We start from the raw sequence: 19,271 nt of genomic DNA, 5'->3' as shown, positions 1-19,271 counted from the left end.
GGCATTGTGAACAAGGGGGTGTGATCGCCGCGGCTGTGACGGCATCGTGAACAGGGGGTGTGATCGCGGCGGCTGTGACATCACACGGCAGGCAGCATCCTTAATTTCTGCGATCGCAATTTATGCTTGTTGAAGGGAGGGGGGGGGGGGGGAGGGGGAGGGGGTGGCGGCGGTCAGCATACTGGGCGGCCCCCAGCATGCGAACAGAAGGATTGCAAATTCTGCTAATTAGCAGAATTTGCAATCCTTACTGAATTAGGCCCAGAGTCTTTATGGAATAGGAAGGAAACATTTTAAATGGTTTGCTAGTCCTAGTCATAGCCCATCTGCCAGACTGTTAATGTGACCTCTCCTCTTACGATCTGAAATGGTACTCATGGGCCTGTCATCTCTTCTCGATAAGCCCTTGATATTTGTTAGGCATGGCAGGTACTTCATAAAACCATGCTAACACCTCTCCTCATACCCTTTCAAACAAATTTCCCAATTCTTAAGTCAGGATCACAGGTTTTTCATTTGCTGGTTCCAAATTTGTTTCAAATTTTAAGGACTGGTACACTTCAGCAGTATAGAAATATTGTGGTGCCCTGGATATGATGGGATTCATTAATGTAACAAGTAGCAGTATATTAGTTACTGACTATAGCTCTAGTTTATATTTGAGGAGTCCCATAATATCAATTTCACTTTTCCTGTGGTTTACTTAATTGGAATTAATTAGGGGCTAGACTGCAAATCTTTCACGATTCCTTTATTTAACATCAGCCTTTCTTAACCTGTTCTTAATCCCTTCTAATTTTAAGCATTAAAGCATACTTTTCCTCCACATATCACCTACAAAAGGCACTTAAACACATTGGGCGCAATACAGTAAGTTCTAGCACCAGTATGAAATATATCTGAAAAATGAACATGCTTCTATCCAATAGTACACATTCCCGGTGTAAAAGCTGCAATGCACTTTTAAAATGAATAGTTTTTTTGTTGGCTCTGTTCCTTACATCAATTTTATGTAAGTGAAATGTCAAATCTGTTTCCCTGACTCATATGCACTTTTTATACTAATGAAATTGTTACAACTGTTTATGCTTGGTGGTTTATGAAATTCGGTACTTTACTAATATCTTTCTCAATTAATATCTTATGTGTAAGAACTGCACATTATCATAATCTCCAAGTATCTTCCAGATTGGCAAATCTTCAAAGAGGATTGCACTTAAAAACACAACCCCTTTTCCTATACATACTACTCCAATTTCACTTTCCAGCCATAACTTCTATCCTGCCAAGTCTCTGTTATTTCCACTATATCAAAAAACACAGAAAGAAAGAAAGAAAGAAAGAAAGAAAGAAAGAAAGAAAGAAAGAAAGAAAGAAAGAAAGAAAGAAAGAAAGAAAGAAAGAAAAAAAAATAGACGTTATGGTAAGAACTTACCGTTGATAACGTGATTTCTCTTATGTCCACAGGTATCCACAGGATAACATTGGGATATGCCGGAGCGACAGCGGAAATGGCACCAATACGGTCACGAGCTTTCTGGCCTCCCAGGATGGATCGGGGCTTCACCATATAATCCCGCCCACCGACTCAGTCAAATCAGTTCTTTCCACAGCGATTAGGCAGGAGCATTAGGTAGAAACCTATTTAGGCGATAAGAACACACATACACACCCTTCCATACAAGAGGGAAGAGGTTTAGTGATTGTTAAGATCCTCAAATCAGGTGCGTCAGGGTGGGACCCCTGTGGATACCTGTGGACATAAGAGAAATCACGTTATCAACGGTAACTTCTTACCATAACGTCAATTTCTCTGGCTGGGTCCACAGGATTATCCACAGGATAACATTGGGATTCCCAAAGCCAGTTTTAGTGGTGGGGACGCTCCTGATTAGACAGGAGGACCTTTTGCCCGAAGTCTGCGTCATAAGAGGCAAAAGTATCCAAGGCATAATGTCTGATGAATGTGTTTATGGAAGACCATGTGGCTGCCTTACAAATCTGTTCTGCTGAAGCACCCTGTTGTGCTGCCCAAGAAGGACCTACCTTACGTGTAGAGTGAGCAGAGACATTAGCCGGAGTAGGGAGATCTGCATGAGAATAAGCTTCTGATATTACCATTCGGAGCCATCTTGCCAGCGTCTGTTTACTAGCAGGCCATCCTCTGCTATGAAATCCGTAGAGGATGAAGAGAGACTCTGTTTTTCTGATGGCACTAGTACGATCTATGTAGATTCTTAATGCTCGGACTACGTCCAGCGACGCTTCTCCCGCAGAAAGTCCCGATACCTGAAAAGCTGGGACTACAATCTCTTCATTCAGGTGAAACTTTGATACCACCTTTGGAAGATAACTAGATCTCGTTCTGAGAACTGCTCTGTCTGGGAAACAAACTTAGGAAAGGAGACTTACACGATAACGCTCCTAAATCTGGCACTCTTCTGGCTGACGCCATTGCCAGTAGAAAAAGTACTTTAGCCGTTAACCATTTAAGATCTGCTCTCTTAAGTGGTTCAAACGGAAGTCCCTGGAGGAATTTAAGAACTAGATTCAAATCCCAGGGAGCTGCAGGAGGAACAAATGGAGGTTGAATATGTACAACTCCCTGAAAGAAAGTACGTACATCCTGTAAATCAGCAATCTTTCGCTGAAACCATACAGTTAACGCTGATACTTGAACTCTCAAGGAAGCTACTTTCAAAACCTTTATCCAATCCTGCTTGAAGGAAATCCAAAATCCTGGATACTTTAAAAGATCTTGGATTCAAACTTTTTTCAGTACACCAATGAATATAGGCTTGCCATATTCTATGATACACACGAGCTGAAGAAGGCTTTCTTGCTCTGAGCATAGTTTGGATGACTTGTTTTGAAAATCCTCTAGCTTCAACAGCCACGCCGTCAAATACAGACGATCCAGATGACTGTGACAACAAGGACCCTGCATTAGCAGATCTGGACGTTGAGGGAGCAGTATGGGTGCTTCCACAGACATTCTCATTAGATCTGTGTACCAATGCCTTCTTGGCCAAGCTGGAGCTATTAGAATTATTGCTCCCTTTGCTTGCTTTATTTTTCTCACTACTCTGGGTAACAGAGATATTGGAGGGAACAGATACGCCAGATGAAATTTCCATTCTACTGACAGTGCGTCTACAAGGACCGCTCCGGGATGTTCTCGATCCGTACGTCGGTACTTTGTTGTTTAGACGAGACGCCATGAGGTCTCTCTCTGGTAGACCCCATCTGTTCACTAGTGTCTGAAACACTTCTGGGTGTAATGCCCATTCGGTTTCCTGAATGGTGTGTCGACTGAGAAAATCTGCTTCCCAGTTCAGTACACCTGGAACAAACACTGACGACAATGCTGGGAGATGAAGTTCTGCCCATCTTAAAATGGGAGTTACTGCCTCCATCAATCTTTTGCTGTGAGTTCCTCCTTGATGATTGAGGTACGCTACTGCTGTCGCATTGTCTGAGCGAATCTGGACCGGTTTTCCTTGCAGACTGTCCTTTGCCTGAACGAGAGCCATATAAATGGCCCTTATTTCCAACAGATTTATTGGCAGGCGACTTTCCCTTACGGTCCATTTTCCCTGGAACCAAAGGCTTCCGAGTACCGCACCCCAGCCTTGCAGACTGGCATCTGTTGTCAGGACTTGCCATTCTTTTATCCAATAGGGTCTCCCCTTGTTTAAATGGTCTGTCTGTAGCCACCACGCTAGAGACCTTTTTACGTTTACTGGAAACTTTATCATCTGCTTTTTTATCGTCTGATGATTTCCGTTCCATTTGGTCAAAACAAGGTGCTGTAAAGGTCTGGAGTGGAATTGCGCATATTCCACCATGTCGAAGGTTGATACCATCAGACCCAACAGTCGCAATGCTGCATGGACTGACACTGTCTGGGCGTGCAACGCTTCCTGAGTCATGACCTGCACCTTGACTATCTTTTTCTCTGGTAAGAGAACTTTCTGTAGGTCTGAATCCAATATGGCCCCCAAATGAACCATCCGCTGTGACGGATTCAGAGACGACTTTTCCCAATTTATGAGCCACCCGGGTCTCTGTAAACAAACTATTGTCTGTTGAAGATGGCTCAAAAGTAGCTCCTGCGAATGTGCTAGGATTAACAGGTCGTCGAGGTAATATTCTTATCCCTTGCTTGCGGAGATAAGATGCCATAACCACCATAATCTTGGTAAACACCCTGGGTGCTGTTGCTAGCCCAAAGGGCAAGGCTTGGAACTGAAAATGTTCCTGAAGGATGGCAAACCTGAGGTAGCACTGATGAGTGCTATAGGCACATGTAGGTAAGCATCCTGTACATCCAGTGATACCATGTAATCTCCCGGTTCCATAGCCAACATTATGGAGCGTAATGTCTCTATGTGGAACCTTGGGATCCAAATGTATTTGTTTAACATTTTCAGATTGAGAATTGGTCGAAATGACCCATTTGGCTTCTGGATCAGAAATAGATTGGAGTAAAACCCCTGTCCCCTTTGTGATGGAGGTACTGGGACAATCACACCTGACTGCAGTAATTTTTGGACTGCTTCTTGCAGGGCATAGGCCTTCGACTCTATACGAGACGGGCTGGTGCAAAAAAATCTTTGAGGAGGCTGCCTCCTGAATGGGAACCCATACCCTAGAGATACCACCTTCTGCACCCAAGCATCTGTTGTCGACTGTTGCCATATGTGTGCAAAATGAAGGAGTCGGCCCCCAACCCTGGAATCCTCCAGGCGGAGGCACGTCTCTTCAGGCTGATGGTTTCTGTTCAGGCTTGGAAGCTGGCTTTCTACTAGCCCATTGCTTCCTACCCCTGGCCGATCTATTGAACTGGGGCTGCTTAGACTCCTCTTTAGCTTTCGCTTTGCTTTGCCATTGAAATGGGCGAAACTTTGAACCCTTTGACTTAGGGTTATAAGTAGCCGGAAATCTGACCTTCTTTGATTCAGCCTCTGATTCTAGGATATCACATAATCGTTTTCCCAAACAATAGAATACCAATGAAAGGCAATGCTTCCAATTCTTTCTTGGATTCTGCATCTGCTTTCCAGGTACGTAGCCAAACTGCTCTACGAGCGGCTATTGTCAAGGCTGAAGCTTTAGAAGCAACTGTACCCATATCAATTGCTGCTTCTTCCAAGTATTGGGCAGATTGTCTTAAACGGCTTAAATGACACTCTTGCTCCCTATTAGGAGAAGGCCATTTTCTAGTTCCTCTATCCATTCGCCCATTGCCTTTGCTACCCAGGCCGAAGCCATAGCAGGTCTTACCACTGCTCCTACAAGAGAAAATACATTTTTCAAGAAGCTATCTACCCTTCTGTCTGTGACATCATTTAGTGAGGTAGATGACAGTGGTAAAGCAGATTTATGCACAAGTCGCAGTACATGTGCATCTACTTTTGGAGGAAGTTCTCTTTTCGAACACTCCACAGCTGGAAATGGATAATAAGAATCCCATCTTTTCGGAATCTTATACTTTTTACTGGGCGTCGCCCAAGACTCATCCATCATTTCCGTCAGTTCATCTGACGCTGGGAATACAGTTTTAACTGACTTTGTTCATTTAAACACAGGTGCTTTACACTTTAACACTGTCTTGGCTGGCTCTTCCAAGGAGAGAACAGCCTTCACAGCGTCAATAAGTTCAGCTACATCCTCTGAACTAAAACTCATCGACTGATCATCATACGGAGTATATGAATATACTGTATCATCATCTGTTGTATCATCTTGTGTAGTCTGCCACATAGATGCATCTGTCTTAGTCTTACCTGTCCCTTGGTTACTTGTAGAAGCTACTGGAACCAAGCCGTAGGAAGGGAGCTGCATGTTGTATGGGTTAATAGTGTAACCTAACCCTTGGGGTGGTGCTACTGGAGTTAACCTGTCCGCTATTGAAGACAAAGTCTTTGCGAACATATTCCATGGTGGCTCTGTTGGTGGTTGAACCAAATCCTGTTTTTTACTTTGCTGAAAAGCAAAACAATTCGCACACAACCCCTCATAAGTGACCAACTGGTCCATACCAATTAACCCTGTCTTACAAGATAAGCATGTTAGGGATGTAGGAGTGCCTGATAAGTTCTCCTCGTCACTTTTGCCGCTCACAGACATGGTAATATTCTGTTAATGACTACACAATTTGTGACTGAAAATCACCTATATATGGATATAGAGAAGTGAGATCAATCTGACCACAACTGTGCACCTGATTTGAAGGTCAGAACAGGATTGACGACATAAAAAGTCAGCACACATACTAGCAGTCAGTCACATGTTAAAGCATTGAACATTGTCATATGAGACTACAACCTCCATAACAACTTACAAGTAGGAAAATTGTACTTATGTTTGAAAAAGAACCAGTTAAAAACAGAACATGCAGAAACAACAGTAATATACAGATCTCATATGCAATAGGTACTAAAATTAACAATTCATACTAACAAGTAGAGAGAATTTTTAGTACTGTATACCCTTCCTCCGTAGAGTGGGATACAGGGAGACTCACCACACTTCCATATCCAAACAAATACGCTCGCAAGACGCTGAGTGGATTCAGACGCTACTGGCGTACACTGCCTTTCTGATAACTGATGCAAGACACGGACTTTCACTGACGGACACGGACGCTCAGTGACTTACACGTGTATACAGACGCTAAGGCCTGCGACTCGGTCTAGGCGGGATCTCTAGTGTACACAACCGCAGCGTCTAAGCTGCAACCGAGTACCCTCGTGGTAGCGTCTGAGACGGAAGTGAGGTCATTCAGTTTATGGACGGGAGACGGGCGGAAACTGGTCATGAACTTGGAGGAGGGATGGCCAGGAGAGCGTCTGATTCCCCCCGTTGACTTAAACTTTAAGGATCGCGGCCTCACCCTAGTCCTGGCGCCTATGATCCCTAGAGCGTAGCGCTGTCGCACTCGAGGTGTTCGGCGCATCAACACACTGTTTGTAGTCTCCACCAATACAGTGTAGCTGTGTCCGGACCACCCTAGTAAGAGGAAATCCATAGACTTACCTTCCCCCCATGCTCCGGCCACAGCCTGGTTACGTCTGCTGGACCTGCTAGAACATCCGACACAGACGCCCGTCGAGACAGCACTGTACCGCGAAGGTAAGCGTTGTTGCGACCCGGTGGGGAGTTGTTGGAGCGACTCTTTCCCGTATGCGTTTAAGACACTGTTAAGAAAAGTCGCTCAAAAAAACATAGTAGGTCTATAAAAATAACATAATAAAAGCTTCAGGCTGCTTTATTACAACAGCCCTGTGACCATGGTCCGGCTCCTGCCGCACCAAACAAAAAACTGATTTGACTGAGTCAGTGGGCGGGATTATATGGTGAAGCCCCGATGCATCCTGGGAGGCCAGAAAGCTCGTGACCGTATTGGTGCCATTTCCGCTGTCGCTCCGGCATATCCCAATGTTATCCTGTGGATAATCCTGTGGACCCAGCCAGAGAAAAGAGCTTTCTGTGTGGCACACATATCATATAGTGGAATAAAATATAATTTTATTGATAACCCTTTAATATAGGGCACAGATCCATAGTAAAATATGACCAGACTAGCCAAGACAACAGAGAAGTGTTACAACCTGAAAGATTTATTGACCCATTTTTATTCTCTGCACCTCTTACAATTATTACATAACTGTCCCTCATTCAACATCTCTCATTACCATCCATATTTGTAATGAGAACTGTCAGGCTCCAGGCTGGGGTAGCTTCTGTGTCAGGTATTATAAGTGTTTTCTAGAAGTCCTGACCTGCCCAGCTTAACAGTCTTTTCAATTAAGCCACAATGGGCAAATAATTTATTTCACAAGCTCTAGTAATTACTATTTCAATAACTCATAATACGGATTATGATGGAATGTTGACTCTATCAGCCAATATCCTTCATGAAAATTTTCACACCTGGACTAAAAGTTTTCCATTCCATCCATAACAATGACCGAGTGAGATTTCTTATTAATAACTGAAGGGTATGCGGTTAATATACCGCCTGTCAGGATCCCGGCATTCAGGATCCCGAAAGGTGCCTAAATGCTGGTGGTCGGAATCATGACCTCAGCCCCGTATTCCCACCCGGGTGGTGGTTGCACACCACCACTCGAGTGGGACTGTAACCTGTGGCGAGGGGACTCGCTGCCAATACGCCGGCTGCTGATGTCGGGATACTGACAGCCGGCATCCCGACAGCCGGTATATCGTATGCATTCATGAAAGACCATACGAGAAGATCTATTTTGAAAACTTTATATCAAATCATATCCTCATTATTTTTATAAATGCTGAAAAAGCACTTAAAAGAACGTTGCCGTCTCCACGTTTACCAAGTTAGAGAGAACTGGCTGTGATTTTCTAATAATTATTATTATTATTATTATTATTATCCTTAATAACCCCTATATGCCAATAGCTCAGCTTAAACAGCTAAAAGTGGGTAGGTAGGTAGCTAGGCATCTATATTATAGCAACCTATCTCAAGGCAGGGAGAACTTTCAGGCCACGTTTGCAGAGTGCAAGTGTCTCTTCGTTCCACTGAAGATGGGGGAATAAATTAAATAATAATAATTTTATTTATATAGCACTTTCTCCAATAGGACTCAAGGCGCTTAACAGATACACAGCATAATATAGTACAGAAAATAATGAAGTACAGAACAGCTTTTCATAAAATTCAAAGATAACAAAGACATTTTTTTTTAATCACCAGGTCTTTTGTTCTGTTTTGATTCCCTCCTAACCTCTTTTCCCAATAGAACAAGTAGATTGTTGCTTTACACCTCAACTTATGAAGCATTAAATATCTGTATTGTAAAGGTTAATAGCATGTAACTGGTCCACATACTGATATACTGTATATACACACATTTCTGCAAAGGGAAGGGAGGGGAGGTGGATCTGATGGGGTTAGTCCCTCTGCCTCAGAAAAATGCCTTCATTAGCCCAGTTAATATTTTTGCAGTATTTGTAATAAATGATGAAATATAGATATGTAATGTCTGAAGTGGATATCACATTTTCATTACATGTTAATAAAATTAGGATTCTTTTTATGCATTTGATAAATTAGAGTACATGTTTTTAAATTAATTTTACATCTCAGACAAGAACAGTTTTAATATGTGACTTAACTACACCTGAAATTAGAGAAGATAAACTTACTTAAGGGATCCTGACAACTTTGGCTGCTGAAGAAGTTTGTCTGCATGGTTTAAGGCCATGAGGTTATCACCTAAAGCCAGAGCAACATAGGCACTGCAAGCAAGGACAGAACACCTGTAAATAAGAGAAAACATTGATAAATACTGTATGTTGACTTCACCTAAAGACTACAAGAAAATATATGGCTTCTAGTTGTTTGGTAATGTCTTTCTTAAAAAGACCACCAAACTAGGACTGTGGATTCGGAGACCATTTTGGCTGTAGTGAGAAGAAATGTACCAAACCCAGCTTCCAAAAATATCAGTGACCACATTAATGCATGTACAGGAGCCCGACTCAACTTCCCCACTTTCCAGGCACTAATCCAGATCAGTCTCAGGTGTCTCTGAACATGAGCATGATCCTTATCTTGCAGAAAAGAAACGGTAAACTGCAGCAACAAAGATCAGCACAACAGCGTTTGTTCTCGGTTATGAAAATAAAAGTTTTGCTCAAAACAATAAAAAAAAAGCTGCATAGTAAAGTTGAAGTGTCCCTTGCACAGAGTGATCTGTGAGTAAATAACATTCTAAGATACTAATTATGTTGGTAGTGGTAGAATACAGGTGAGGGATAGGCGAGTAGTAGTAAACTAGGGATGTAGTTGGGACCCCATTGTTCAAAATCCCGACGCCGGAATCCTGACACCTGTTAGAAAGCAGATGTCAACATCCCAACTGCCGGGATCCCAAAATTAGTACCCCAGGCAGGTTAGGCTGTGGAGAGAGGGTTAGGCTGCAGGGAGGGAGGGAATTAGGGTTAGGCTGCAGAGAGGGTGGGGATTAGGGTTAGGCTGCAGGGAGGGAGGGGATTAGGGTTAGGCTGCGGGGGGGGGGGATTAGGGTTAGGCTGCAGGGGGGGGGGGATTAGGGTAGGCTGCAGGAGACGGAGGGGATCCCAACTGCCGGGATCCCAAAATTAGTACCCCAGGCAGGTTAGGCTGTGGAGAGAGGGTTAGGCTGCAGGGAGGGAGGGAATTAGGGTTAGGCTGCAGGGAGGGAGAGGATTAGAGTTAGGCTACAGGGAGGGAGAGGATTAGGGTTAAATTGCAGGGAGGGAGAGGATTAGGTTTAGGCTGCAAGGAGGGAGTGGTTTAGAGTTAGGCTGCAAGGAGGGAGAGGATTAGGGTTAGGCTGCGGGGAGGGAGAGGATTAGGGTTAGGCTGCAGGGAGGGAGAGGATTAGGGTTAGGCTGCGGGGAGGGAGAGGATTAGGGTTAGGCTGCGGGGAGGGAAGAGGATTAGGGTTAGGCTGCAGGGAGGGAGAGGATTAGGGTAAGGCTGCGGGGAGGGAAGAGGATTAGGGTTAGGCTGCGGGGAGGGAAGAGGATTAGGGTTAGGCTGCAGGGAGGGAGAGGATTAGGGTTAGGTTGCAGGGAGGGAGAGGATTAGGGCTAACTGCCTCCTGCGCCCCTGTCAGTATTTCAAATAGTTGGGATGCTGGTGTCTGTATTCTGACCTCCAGCATCCTGACTGCCGGTATACCATACCCAACCCGTAAACTAGTGTTGATACTACTGGGGTTGGATTAGCAACATTGTGCATTAGTTACAGGAGAATTCTTGACAGCGAAATCACATATTTCATTTATTTAATTACCCTACTGTAATAGTCTACAATAACTAATAAGTAATCAATTACTTGGTGGCAGAAGTGGTCACTTAAATTATTCCTCTCAACAGAACTATTTCTGTCCAAAGAAGAGCATGGCAAAATGATATGATCTGCCATTATAATAACCCATGCTGCTGTCAGTCACCCACTGCATGATGATATTACCGATTACCAAATGTAGCGGTCACAGATTTGCATTGCCGTATTTATTTTAGTTACAATTACTCAGGGCCACTATATTCTATTGTGCTTTACAATTGATTGGGATATAATAAACATAATTAACCCATCCTGCCGTCATAGTTTAAATATTCTACTCATGACCTAAACTATTTGAAAAAATGAATGTATTACACAACTTTACATTAACTTAACATTCAAATTGTCATCTAGATAGAATGCATAGTGTAACCTAACCCCTGAGGTGGTGCTACTGGAGCTAACCTGTCCGCTATTGAAGACAGAGTCTTTGCGAACATATTTCATGGTGGCTCTACTGGAGGTTGAACTAACTCCTGTTTTTTACTTCGCTGAAAAGCGAAACAGTTTGCACACAAACCCTCATAAGTGACCAATTGAATCATATCAATTACCCCTGACTTACAAGATAAGCATGTTAGGGCTGTAGGAGTGCTTGACAAATTCTCATCACTTTTGCCGCTCACAGACATTTTTTCTGATATTGACTACACAATTTTGTGACTGAACCACACCCTATAATCAGTATATAGAGGTGAAATCAATCTGACCACAGTGCACCTGATTTGAGGGTCAGAACAGGACTGACATTACACAGAAAAGTCAGCACACATACTAGCAGTCAGTCACATGTTAAAGCATTAGACATTGTCATATGAGAATACAACCTCCATAATAACTTATACATAAGTAGGAAATTTGTACTTCTGTTTAACTGGTTCTTTTTCAACATAACATGCAGAAAACACAGTAATATACAGGTCTCATATGCAATAGGTACTTAAAAATAAGATTTTACTTACCGATAAATCTATTTCTCGTAGTCCGTAGTGGATGCTGGGGACTCCGTCAGGACCATGGGGATTAGCGGCTCCGCAGGAAACAGGGCACAAAACTAAAGCTTTAGGATCAGGTGGTGTGTACTGGCTCCTCCCCCTATGACCCTCCTCCAAGCCTCAGTTAGGATACTGTGCCCGGACGAGCGTACACAATAAGGAAGGATATTGAATCCCGGGTAAGACTCATACCAGCCACACCAATCACACCGTATAACTTGTGATCTAAACCCAGTTAACAGTATGACAAACGTAGGAGCCTCTGAACAGACGGCTCACAACAAATAACAACCCGATTTTTTTGTAACAATAACTATGTACAAGTATTGCAGACAATCCGCACTTGGGATGGGCGCCCAGCATCCACTACGGACTACGAGAAATAGATTTATCGGTAAGTAAAATCTTATTTTCTCTGACGTCCTAAGTGGATGCTGGGGACTCCGTCAGGACCATGGGGATTATACCAAAGCTCCCAAACGGGCGGGAGAGTGCGGATGACTCTGCAGCACCGAATGAGAGAACTCCAGGTCCTCTTTAGCCAGGGTATCAAATTTGTAGAATTTTACAAACGTGTTCTCCCCCGACCACGTAGCTGCTCGGCAGAGTTGTAATGCCGAGACCCCTCGGGCAGCCGCCCAGGATGAGCCCACCTTCCTTGTGGAATGGGCCTTGACAGATTTAGGCTGTGGCAGACCTGCCACAGAATGTGCAAGTTGAATTGTGCTACAAATCCAACGAGCAATCGTCTGCTTAGAAGCAGGAGCACCCAGCTTGTTGGGTGCATACAGTATAAACAGCGAGTCAGATTTTCTGACTCCAGCCGTCCTTGAAATGTATATTTTCAATGCCCTGACAACGTCCAGCAACTTGGAATCTTCCAAATCGCTAGTAGCCGCAGGCACCACAATAGGCTGGTTCAGGTGAAACGCTGACACCACCTTAGGCAGAAACTGAGGACGCGTCCGCAGTTCTGCCCTGTCCGAATGGAAAATCAGATATGGGCTCTTATACGATAAAGCCGCCAATTCTGATACTCTCCTGGCTGAAGCCAGGGCCAGTAGCATGGTTACTTTCCATGTAAGATATTTCAAATCCACCGATTTGAGTGGCTCAAACCAATGGGATTTGAGAAAATCCAAAACTACATTCAGGTCCCACGGAGCCACTGGGGGCACAACCGGGGGCTGTATATGTAGTACTCCTTTTACAAAAGTCTGGACTTCAGGAACTGAAGCCAATTCTTTCTGGAAGAAAATCGACAGGGCCGAAATTTGAACCTTAATGGACCCCAATTTGAGGCCCATAGACAATCCTGTTTGCAGGAAATGTAGGAATCGACCCAGTTTAAATTCCTCCGTGGGGGCCTTCCTGGCCTCACACCACGCAACATATTTTCTCCAAATGCGGTGATAATGTTGTGCAGTCACCTCCTTCCTGGCTTTAACCAGAGTAGGAATGACCTCTTCTGGAATGCCTTTTTCCTTTAGAATTCGGCGTTCAACCGCCATGCCGTCAAACGCAGCCGCGGTAAGTCTTGGAATAGACACGGTCCCTGCTGAATCAGGTCCCGTCTTAGAGGTAGAGGCCACGGATTTTCCGTGAGCATCTCCTGAAGTTCCGGGTACCAAGTTCTTCTTGGCCAATCCGGAGCCACGAGTATCGTTCTTACTCCCCTTTGCCGTATAATTCTCAGTACTTTGGGTATGAGAGGCAGAGGAGGAAACACATACACTGACTGGTACACCCACGGTGTTACCAGAGCGTCCACAGCTATTGCCTGAGGGTCTCTTGACCTGGCGCAATACCTGTCCAGTTTTTTGTTGAGGCGAGACGCCATCATATCCACCTTTGGTTTTTCCCAACGGTTCACAATCATGTGGAAGACTTCTGGATGAAGTCCCCACTCTCCCGGGTGTAGATCGTGTCTGCTGAGGAAGTCTGCTTCCCAGTTGTCTACTCCCGGAATGAACACTGCTGACAGTGCTATCACATGATCTTCCGCCCATCGAAGGATCCTTGCAGCTTCTGCCATTGCTCTCCTGCTTCTTGTGCCGCCCTGTCTGTTTACGTGGGCGACTGCCGTGATGTTGTCCGACTGGATCAACACCGGCTGACCCTGAAGCAGGGGTTTTGCCAGGCTTAGAGCATTGTAAATTGCTCTTAGCTCCAGTATATTTATATGAAGAGACATCTCCAGGCTTGACCATACTCCCTGGAAGTTTCTTCCCTGTGTGACCGCTCCCCAGCCTCTCAGACTGGCATCCGTGGTCACCAGGACCCAGTCCTGTATGCCGAATCTGCGGCCCTCTAACAGATGAGCACTCTGCAACCACCACAGAAGAGACACCCTTGTCCGTGGCGATAAGGTTATCCGCTGATGCATCTGCAGATGCGATCCGGACCATTTGTCCAGCAGATCCCACTGAAAAGTTCGTGCGTGGAATCTTCCGAATGGAATTGCTTCGTAAGAAGCCACCATCTTTCCCAGGACTCTTGTGCATTGATGCACAGACACTTTTCCTGGTTTTAGGAGGTTCCTGACAAGTTCGGATAACTCCTTGGCTTTCTCCTCCGGAAGAAACACCTTTTTCTGAACCGTGTCCAGAATCATTCCCAGGAACAGCAGACGTGTTGTCGGGGTCAACTGAGATTTTGGAAAATTCAGAATCCACCCGTGTTGTTGCAGCACTACTTGGGTTAGTGCTACTCCGTCCTCCAGCTGTTCTCTGGACCTTGCCCTTATCAGGAGATCGTCCAAGTAAGGGATAATTAATACGCCTCTTCTTCGCAGAAGAATCATCATTTCGGCCATTACCTTGGTAAAGACCCGAGGTGCCGTGGACAATCCAAACGGCAGCATCTGAAACTGATAATGACAGTTTTGCACCACGAACCTGAGGTACCCTTGATGTGAAGGGCAAATTGGGACATGCAGGTAAGCATCCTTGATGTCCAGGGACACCATAAAGTCCCCTTCTTCCAGATTCGCTATCACTGCTCTTAGTGATTCCATCTTGAACTTGAATTTTTGTATGTACAGGTTCAAAGATTTCAGATTTAGAATAGGTCTTACCGAGCCGTCCGGCTTCGGTACCACAAATAGCGTGGAGTAATACCCCTTTCCCTGTTGTAGGAGGGGTACCTTGACTATCACCTGCTGAGAAAACAGCTTGTGAATGGCTTCCAATACCGTCGCCCTGTCTGAGGGAGACGTTGGCAAAGCAGACTTTAGGAACCGGCGAGGGGGAGACTTCTCGAATTCCAACCTGTAACCCTGAGATACTACCTGCAGGATCCAAGGGTCCACCTGTGAGCAAGCCCACTGTGCGCTGAAATTCCTGAGTCGACCCCCCACCTCTCCTGAGTCCGCTTGTACAGCCCCAGCGTCATGCTGAGGGCTTTGCAGAACCCTGGGAGGGCTTCTGTTCCTGGGCAGGGGCTGCTTGCTGCCCTCTCTTACCCCTTCCTCTGCCCCGGGGCAGATATGACTGTCCTTTTGCCCTCTTGTTCTTATAGGACCGAAAGGACTGCGGCTGAAAAGACGGTGTCTTTTTCTGTTGGGAGGGGGTCTGAGGTAAAAAGGTGGATTTTCCGGCAGTTGCCGTGGCCACCAGATCCGATAGACCTACGCCAAATAATTCTTCCCCTTTATACGGCAATACTTCCATATGTCGTTTGGAATCCGCATCACCTGACCACTGTCGTGTCCATAAACTTCTTCTGGCAGATATGGACATCGCACTTACTCTCGATGCCAGAGTGCAAATATCCCTCTGAGCATCTCGCATATAAAGAAAAGCATCCTTTAATTGCTCTATAGTCAATAAAATACTGTCCCTATCCAGGGTATCAATATTTTCAGTCAGGGAAACCGACCAGACCACCCCAGCACTGCACATCCAGGCTGAGGCGATGGCTGGTCGCAGTATAACACCAGTATGTGTGTATATACTCTTTAGGGTAGTTTCCAGCCTCCTATCAGCTGGATCCTTGAGGGCGGCCGTATCAGGAGACGGTAACGCCACTTGTTTTGATAAGCGTGTGAGCGCCTTATCCACCCTAGGGGGTGTTTCCCAGCGCGCCCTAACCTCTGGCGGGAAAGGGTATAATGCCAATAACTTTTTTGAAATTAGCACTTTTCTATCTGGGTTAACCCACGCTTCATCACATACATCATTCAATTCCTCTGATTCAGGAAAAACTACAGGTAGTTTTTTCACCCCCCACATAATACCCCTTTTTGTGGTACTTGCAGTATCAGAGATATGCAAAGCCTCCTTCATTGCCGTGATCATATAACGTGTGGCTCTACTTGAAAATACGTTTGTTTCTTCACCGTCGACACTAGATTCAGTGTCCGTGTCTGGGTCTGTGTCGACCGACTGAGGTAAAGGGCGTTTTACAGCCCCTGACGGTGTCTGAGACGCCTGGGCAGGTACCAACTGGTTTTCCGGCCGTCTCATGTCGTCAACTGATTTTTGTAATGTGCTGACATTATCACGTAATTCCATAAACAAAGCCATCCATTCCGGTGTCGACTCCCTGGGGGGTGACATCACCATTACCGGCAATTGCTCTGCCTCCACACCAACATCGTCCTCATACATGTCGACACACACGTACCGACACACAGCAGACACACAGGGAATGCTCTTATCGAAGACAGGACCCCACTAGCCCTTTGGGGAGACAGAGGGAGAGTTTGCCAGCACACACCCAAGCGCTATAATATATATGGGAACAACCTTATATAAGTGTTGTATCCTTATAGCAGCTTAAATATATAAAATATCGCCATAAAAAGTGCCCCCCCTCTCTGTTTTACCCTGTTTCTGTAGTGCAGTGCAGGGGAGAGTCCTGGGAGCCTTCCTCACAGCGGAGCTGAGCAGGAAAATGGCGCTGTGTGCTGAGGAGAATAAGCCCCGCCCCCTATTCCGGCGGGCTTTTTCCCGTAGTTTGTAATATCTGGCAGGGGTTAAATACATCCATATAGCCTCAAGGGCTATATGTGATGTATTTTTTAGCCATAAAAGGTATTTACATTGCTGCCCAGGGCGCCCCCAGCAGCGCCCTGCACCCTCCGTGACCGTTGGTGAGAAGTGTGTGACAAACAATGGCGCACAGCTGCAGTGCTGTGCGCTACCTTCAAGAAGACTGAAGAGCCTTCTGCCGCCGGTTTCTGGACCTTCAATCTTCAGCATCTGCAAGGGGGGTCGGCGGCGCGGCTCCGGGACGAACCCCAGGGTGAGACCTGTGTTCCGACTCCCTCTGGAGCTAATGGTGTCCAGTAGCCTAAGAAGCCAATCCATCCTGCACGCAGGTGAGTTGAACTTCTCTCCCCTAAGTCCCTCGATGCAGTGAGCCTGTTGCCAGCAGGACTCACTGAAAATAATAAACCTAAAAACTTTTTCTAAGCAGCTCCTTAAGAGAGCCACCTAGATTGCACCCTGCTCGGACGGCACAAAAACCTAACTGAGGCTTGGAGGAGGGTCATAGGGGGAGGAGCCAGTACACACCACCTGATCCTAAAGCTTTAGTTTTGTGCCCTGTCTCCTGCGGAGCCGCTAATCCCCATGGTCCTGACGGAGTCCCCAGCATCCACTTAGGACGTCAAAGAAATTAACAGTGCACACTAAGAAGTAGAAGGAATTTTTAGTACTGTATACCCTGCCTCCAGGGAGCGGGATACAGGGAGACTCACCACACTTCCATATCCAAGCAAAGACGCTCGAAAGACGCTGAGTGGATTCAGACGCTACTGGTGTACACTGCCGCTCTTGGTAACTGATAACGGACACGGACGCTCACCAACGGACACGGACGCTGAGCGACTCCACGTGCATGCAGACACTAAAGGCCTGCGACTCGGTCTGGGCGGGTTTATATCCAGTGTACACAACCGCAGCGTCTAAGCTGCGACCGAGTACCCTCGTGGTAGCGTCTGAGCCGGAAGTGAGGTCATTCAGTTCATGAAACGAGAGACCCGCGGGAACTGGCCATGAACTCGGAGGAGGGACGGCCAGGAGAGCGTCTGAAACCCCCTGTTGACTTAAACTCCCAGGATCGCGGCCTCACCTAGTCCTGGCGCCTATGATCCCCGGAGCGTAGCGCTGTCACACTCGAGATGTTCGGCGCATCAACACGCTGTTTGTAGTCTCCACCAAATCAGCGTAGCTGTGTCCTGACCCCTCTAGTAAGAGGAAGTCCATATACTCACTGTCTCCCCATGCTCCGGCCACAGCCTGGTAACGTCTGCTGGACCTGCTAGAACATCCGACACAGACGGCCGTCGAGACAGCACTGTACTGCGAAGGTAAGCGTTGTTGCGACCCGGTGGGGAGTTGTTGGAGCGACTCTTTCTAATACACGTTTAAGACGCTGTTAAGAGAAGTCGCTCAAACAAAAACAGTAAGTCTATAAAAATAAAGTAATGAAAACTTGAGGCTGCTTTCACAGCAGCCCTGTGACCATGCGGCTTCCTGCCGCACCAAGCAAAAAACTGATCTGACTGAGTCAGTGGGCGGGACTATATAGTGGAGGCCCCAATGCATCCTGGGAGGCCAGAAAGCTCGTGACCGTGTTGGTGCCATTTTCGCTGTCGCTCGACAATATCCCAATGTTATCCTGTGGATAATCCTGTGGACCCAGCCAGAGAAATATACATTTGGCATTTATGAAGAAGCTGGAGTCAGACAGTGGTAAAATAGAGGGGTGTGTGTGCGTGCGTCAAAAGTTTGGAGTACCAACTCCACAGCCCTGCACTATACACCAGCACTGAGTAAGTAAGGTTTGAACCATGAAGAGGCAACACATTGTTACCTAGACAAGCTCCTGATGCTCTGTCAAAAAGTATTACATCCCTAGTTCATTATACACACTCCTATCACAACAGTGTCCCCATGATCTCTCACAGGAACAAACAAAAAAAAAAAGCTTTGTATACATTCACTTTACAGCAACATACATGGCCACACCAGTGTGGCACTTTTCTGCACAGAAAGTTTGCAAATGTCCTTCTCAAAATCTACTACTGAAACTTAGGCCGGAATCCAATTAGCTGCGGTAATTTACCGCAGCTAATGGATCGGTACGGGGCTATCCAATTAGCCCCAATAAGTGTAATTTACCAGGGATTATTCTTTGGGTGCCTCAGGCACCCGAATCATAGTCAGTGATAAACAGCCACCGAAGACCCGCTTTTGAGCGATAACGCAACGGGTCATTTACCGCATAATAAAAATTGGCTATAAATTGGATAGTCCGATACACCTTCTGGCTATTTTTACCATACGGTAAATTACCGCATGTAATTGGATACTGGCCGAAGGGGAGAATCCAATTACAGGCAACGATACATCTGCACGAAAACTGACTTTTTCTCGACGTTTCAC

At 45.8% G+C, this 19,271-nt stretch overlaps 1 protein-coding gene across 5 annotated transcripts in view; it reads right to left on the bottom strand.

The window, feature by feature from the left end:
• Nucleotides 1–19,271, bottom strand: part of CNOT10 (CCR4-NOT transcription complex subunit 10) — a 292,315-nt gene that overhangs the window by 42,612 nt on the left and 230,432 nt on the right. For all 5 annotated transcript variants that reach the window (XM_063922301.1, XM_063922302.1, XM_063922300.1 and 2 more), the window contains one exon: nt 9,193–9,306. In XM_063922301.1, coding sequence (XP_063778371.1) covers nt 9,193–9,306 — 114 coding nt within the window. The remainder of the gene's footprint in view (nt 1–9,192; nt 9,307–19,271) is intronic.

This window comes from Pseudophryne corroboree, chromosome 5 (assembly GCF_028390025.1).
Source record: "Pseudophryne corroboree isolate aPseCor3 chromosome 5, aPseCor3.hap2, whole genome shotgun sequence".
Taxonomy (NCBI): domain Eukaryota; kingdom Metazoa; phylum Chordata; class Amphibia; order Anura; family Myobatrachidae; genus Pseudophryne; species Pseudophryne corroboree.
This window is presented reverse-complemented; position numbering and strand designations above follow the sequence as displayed.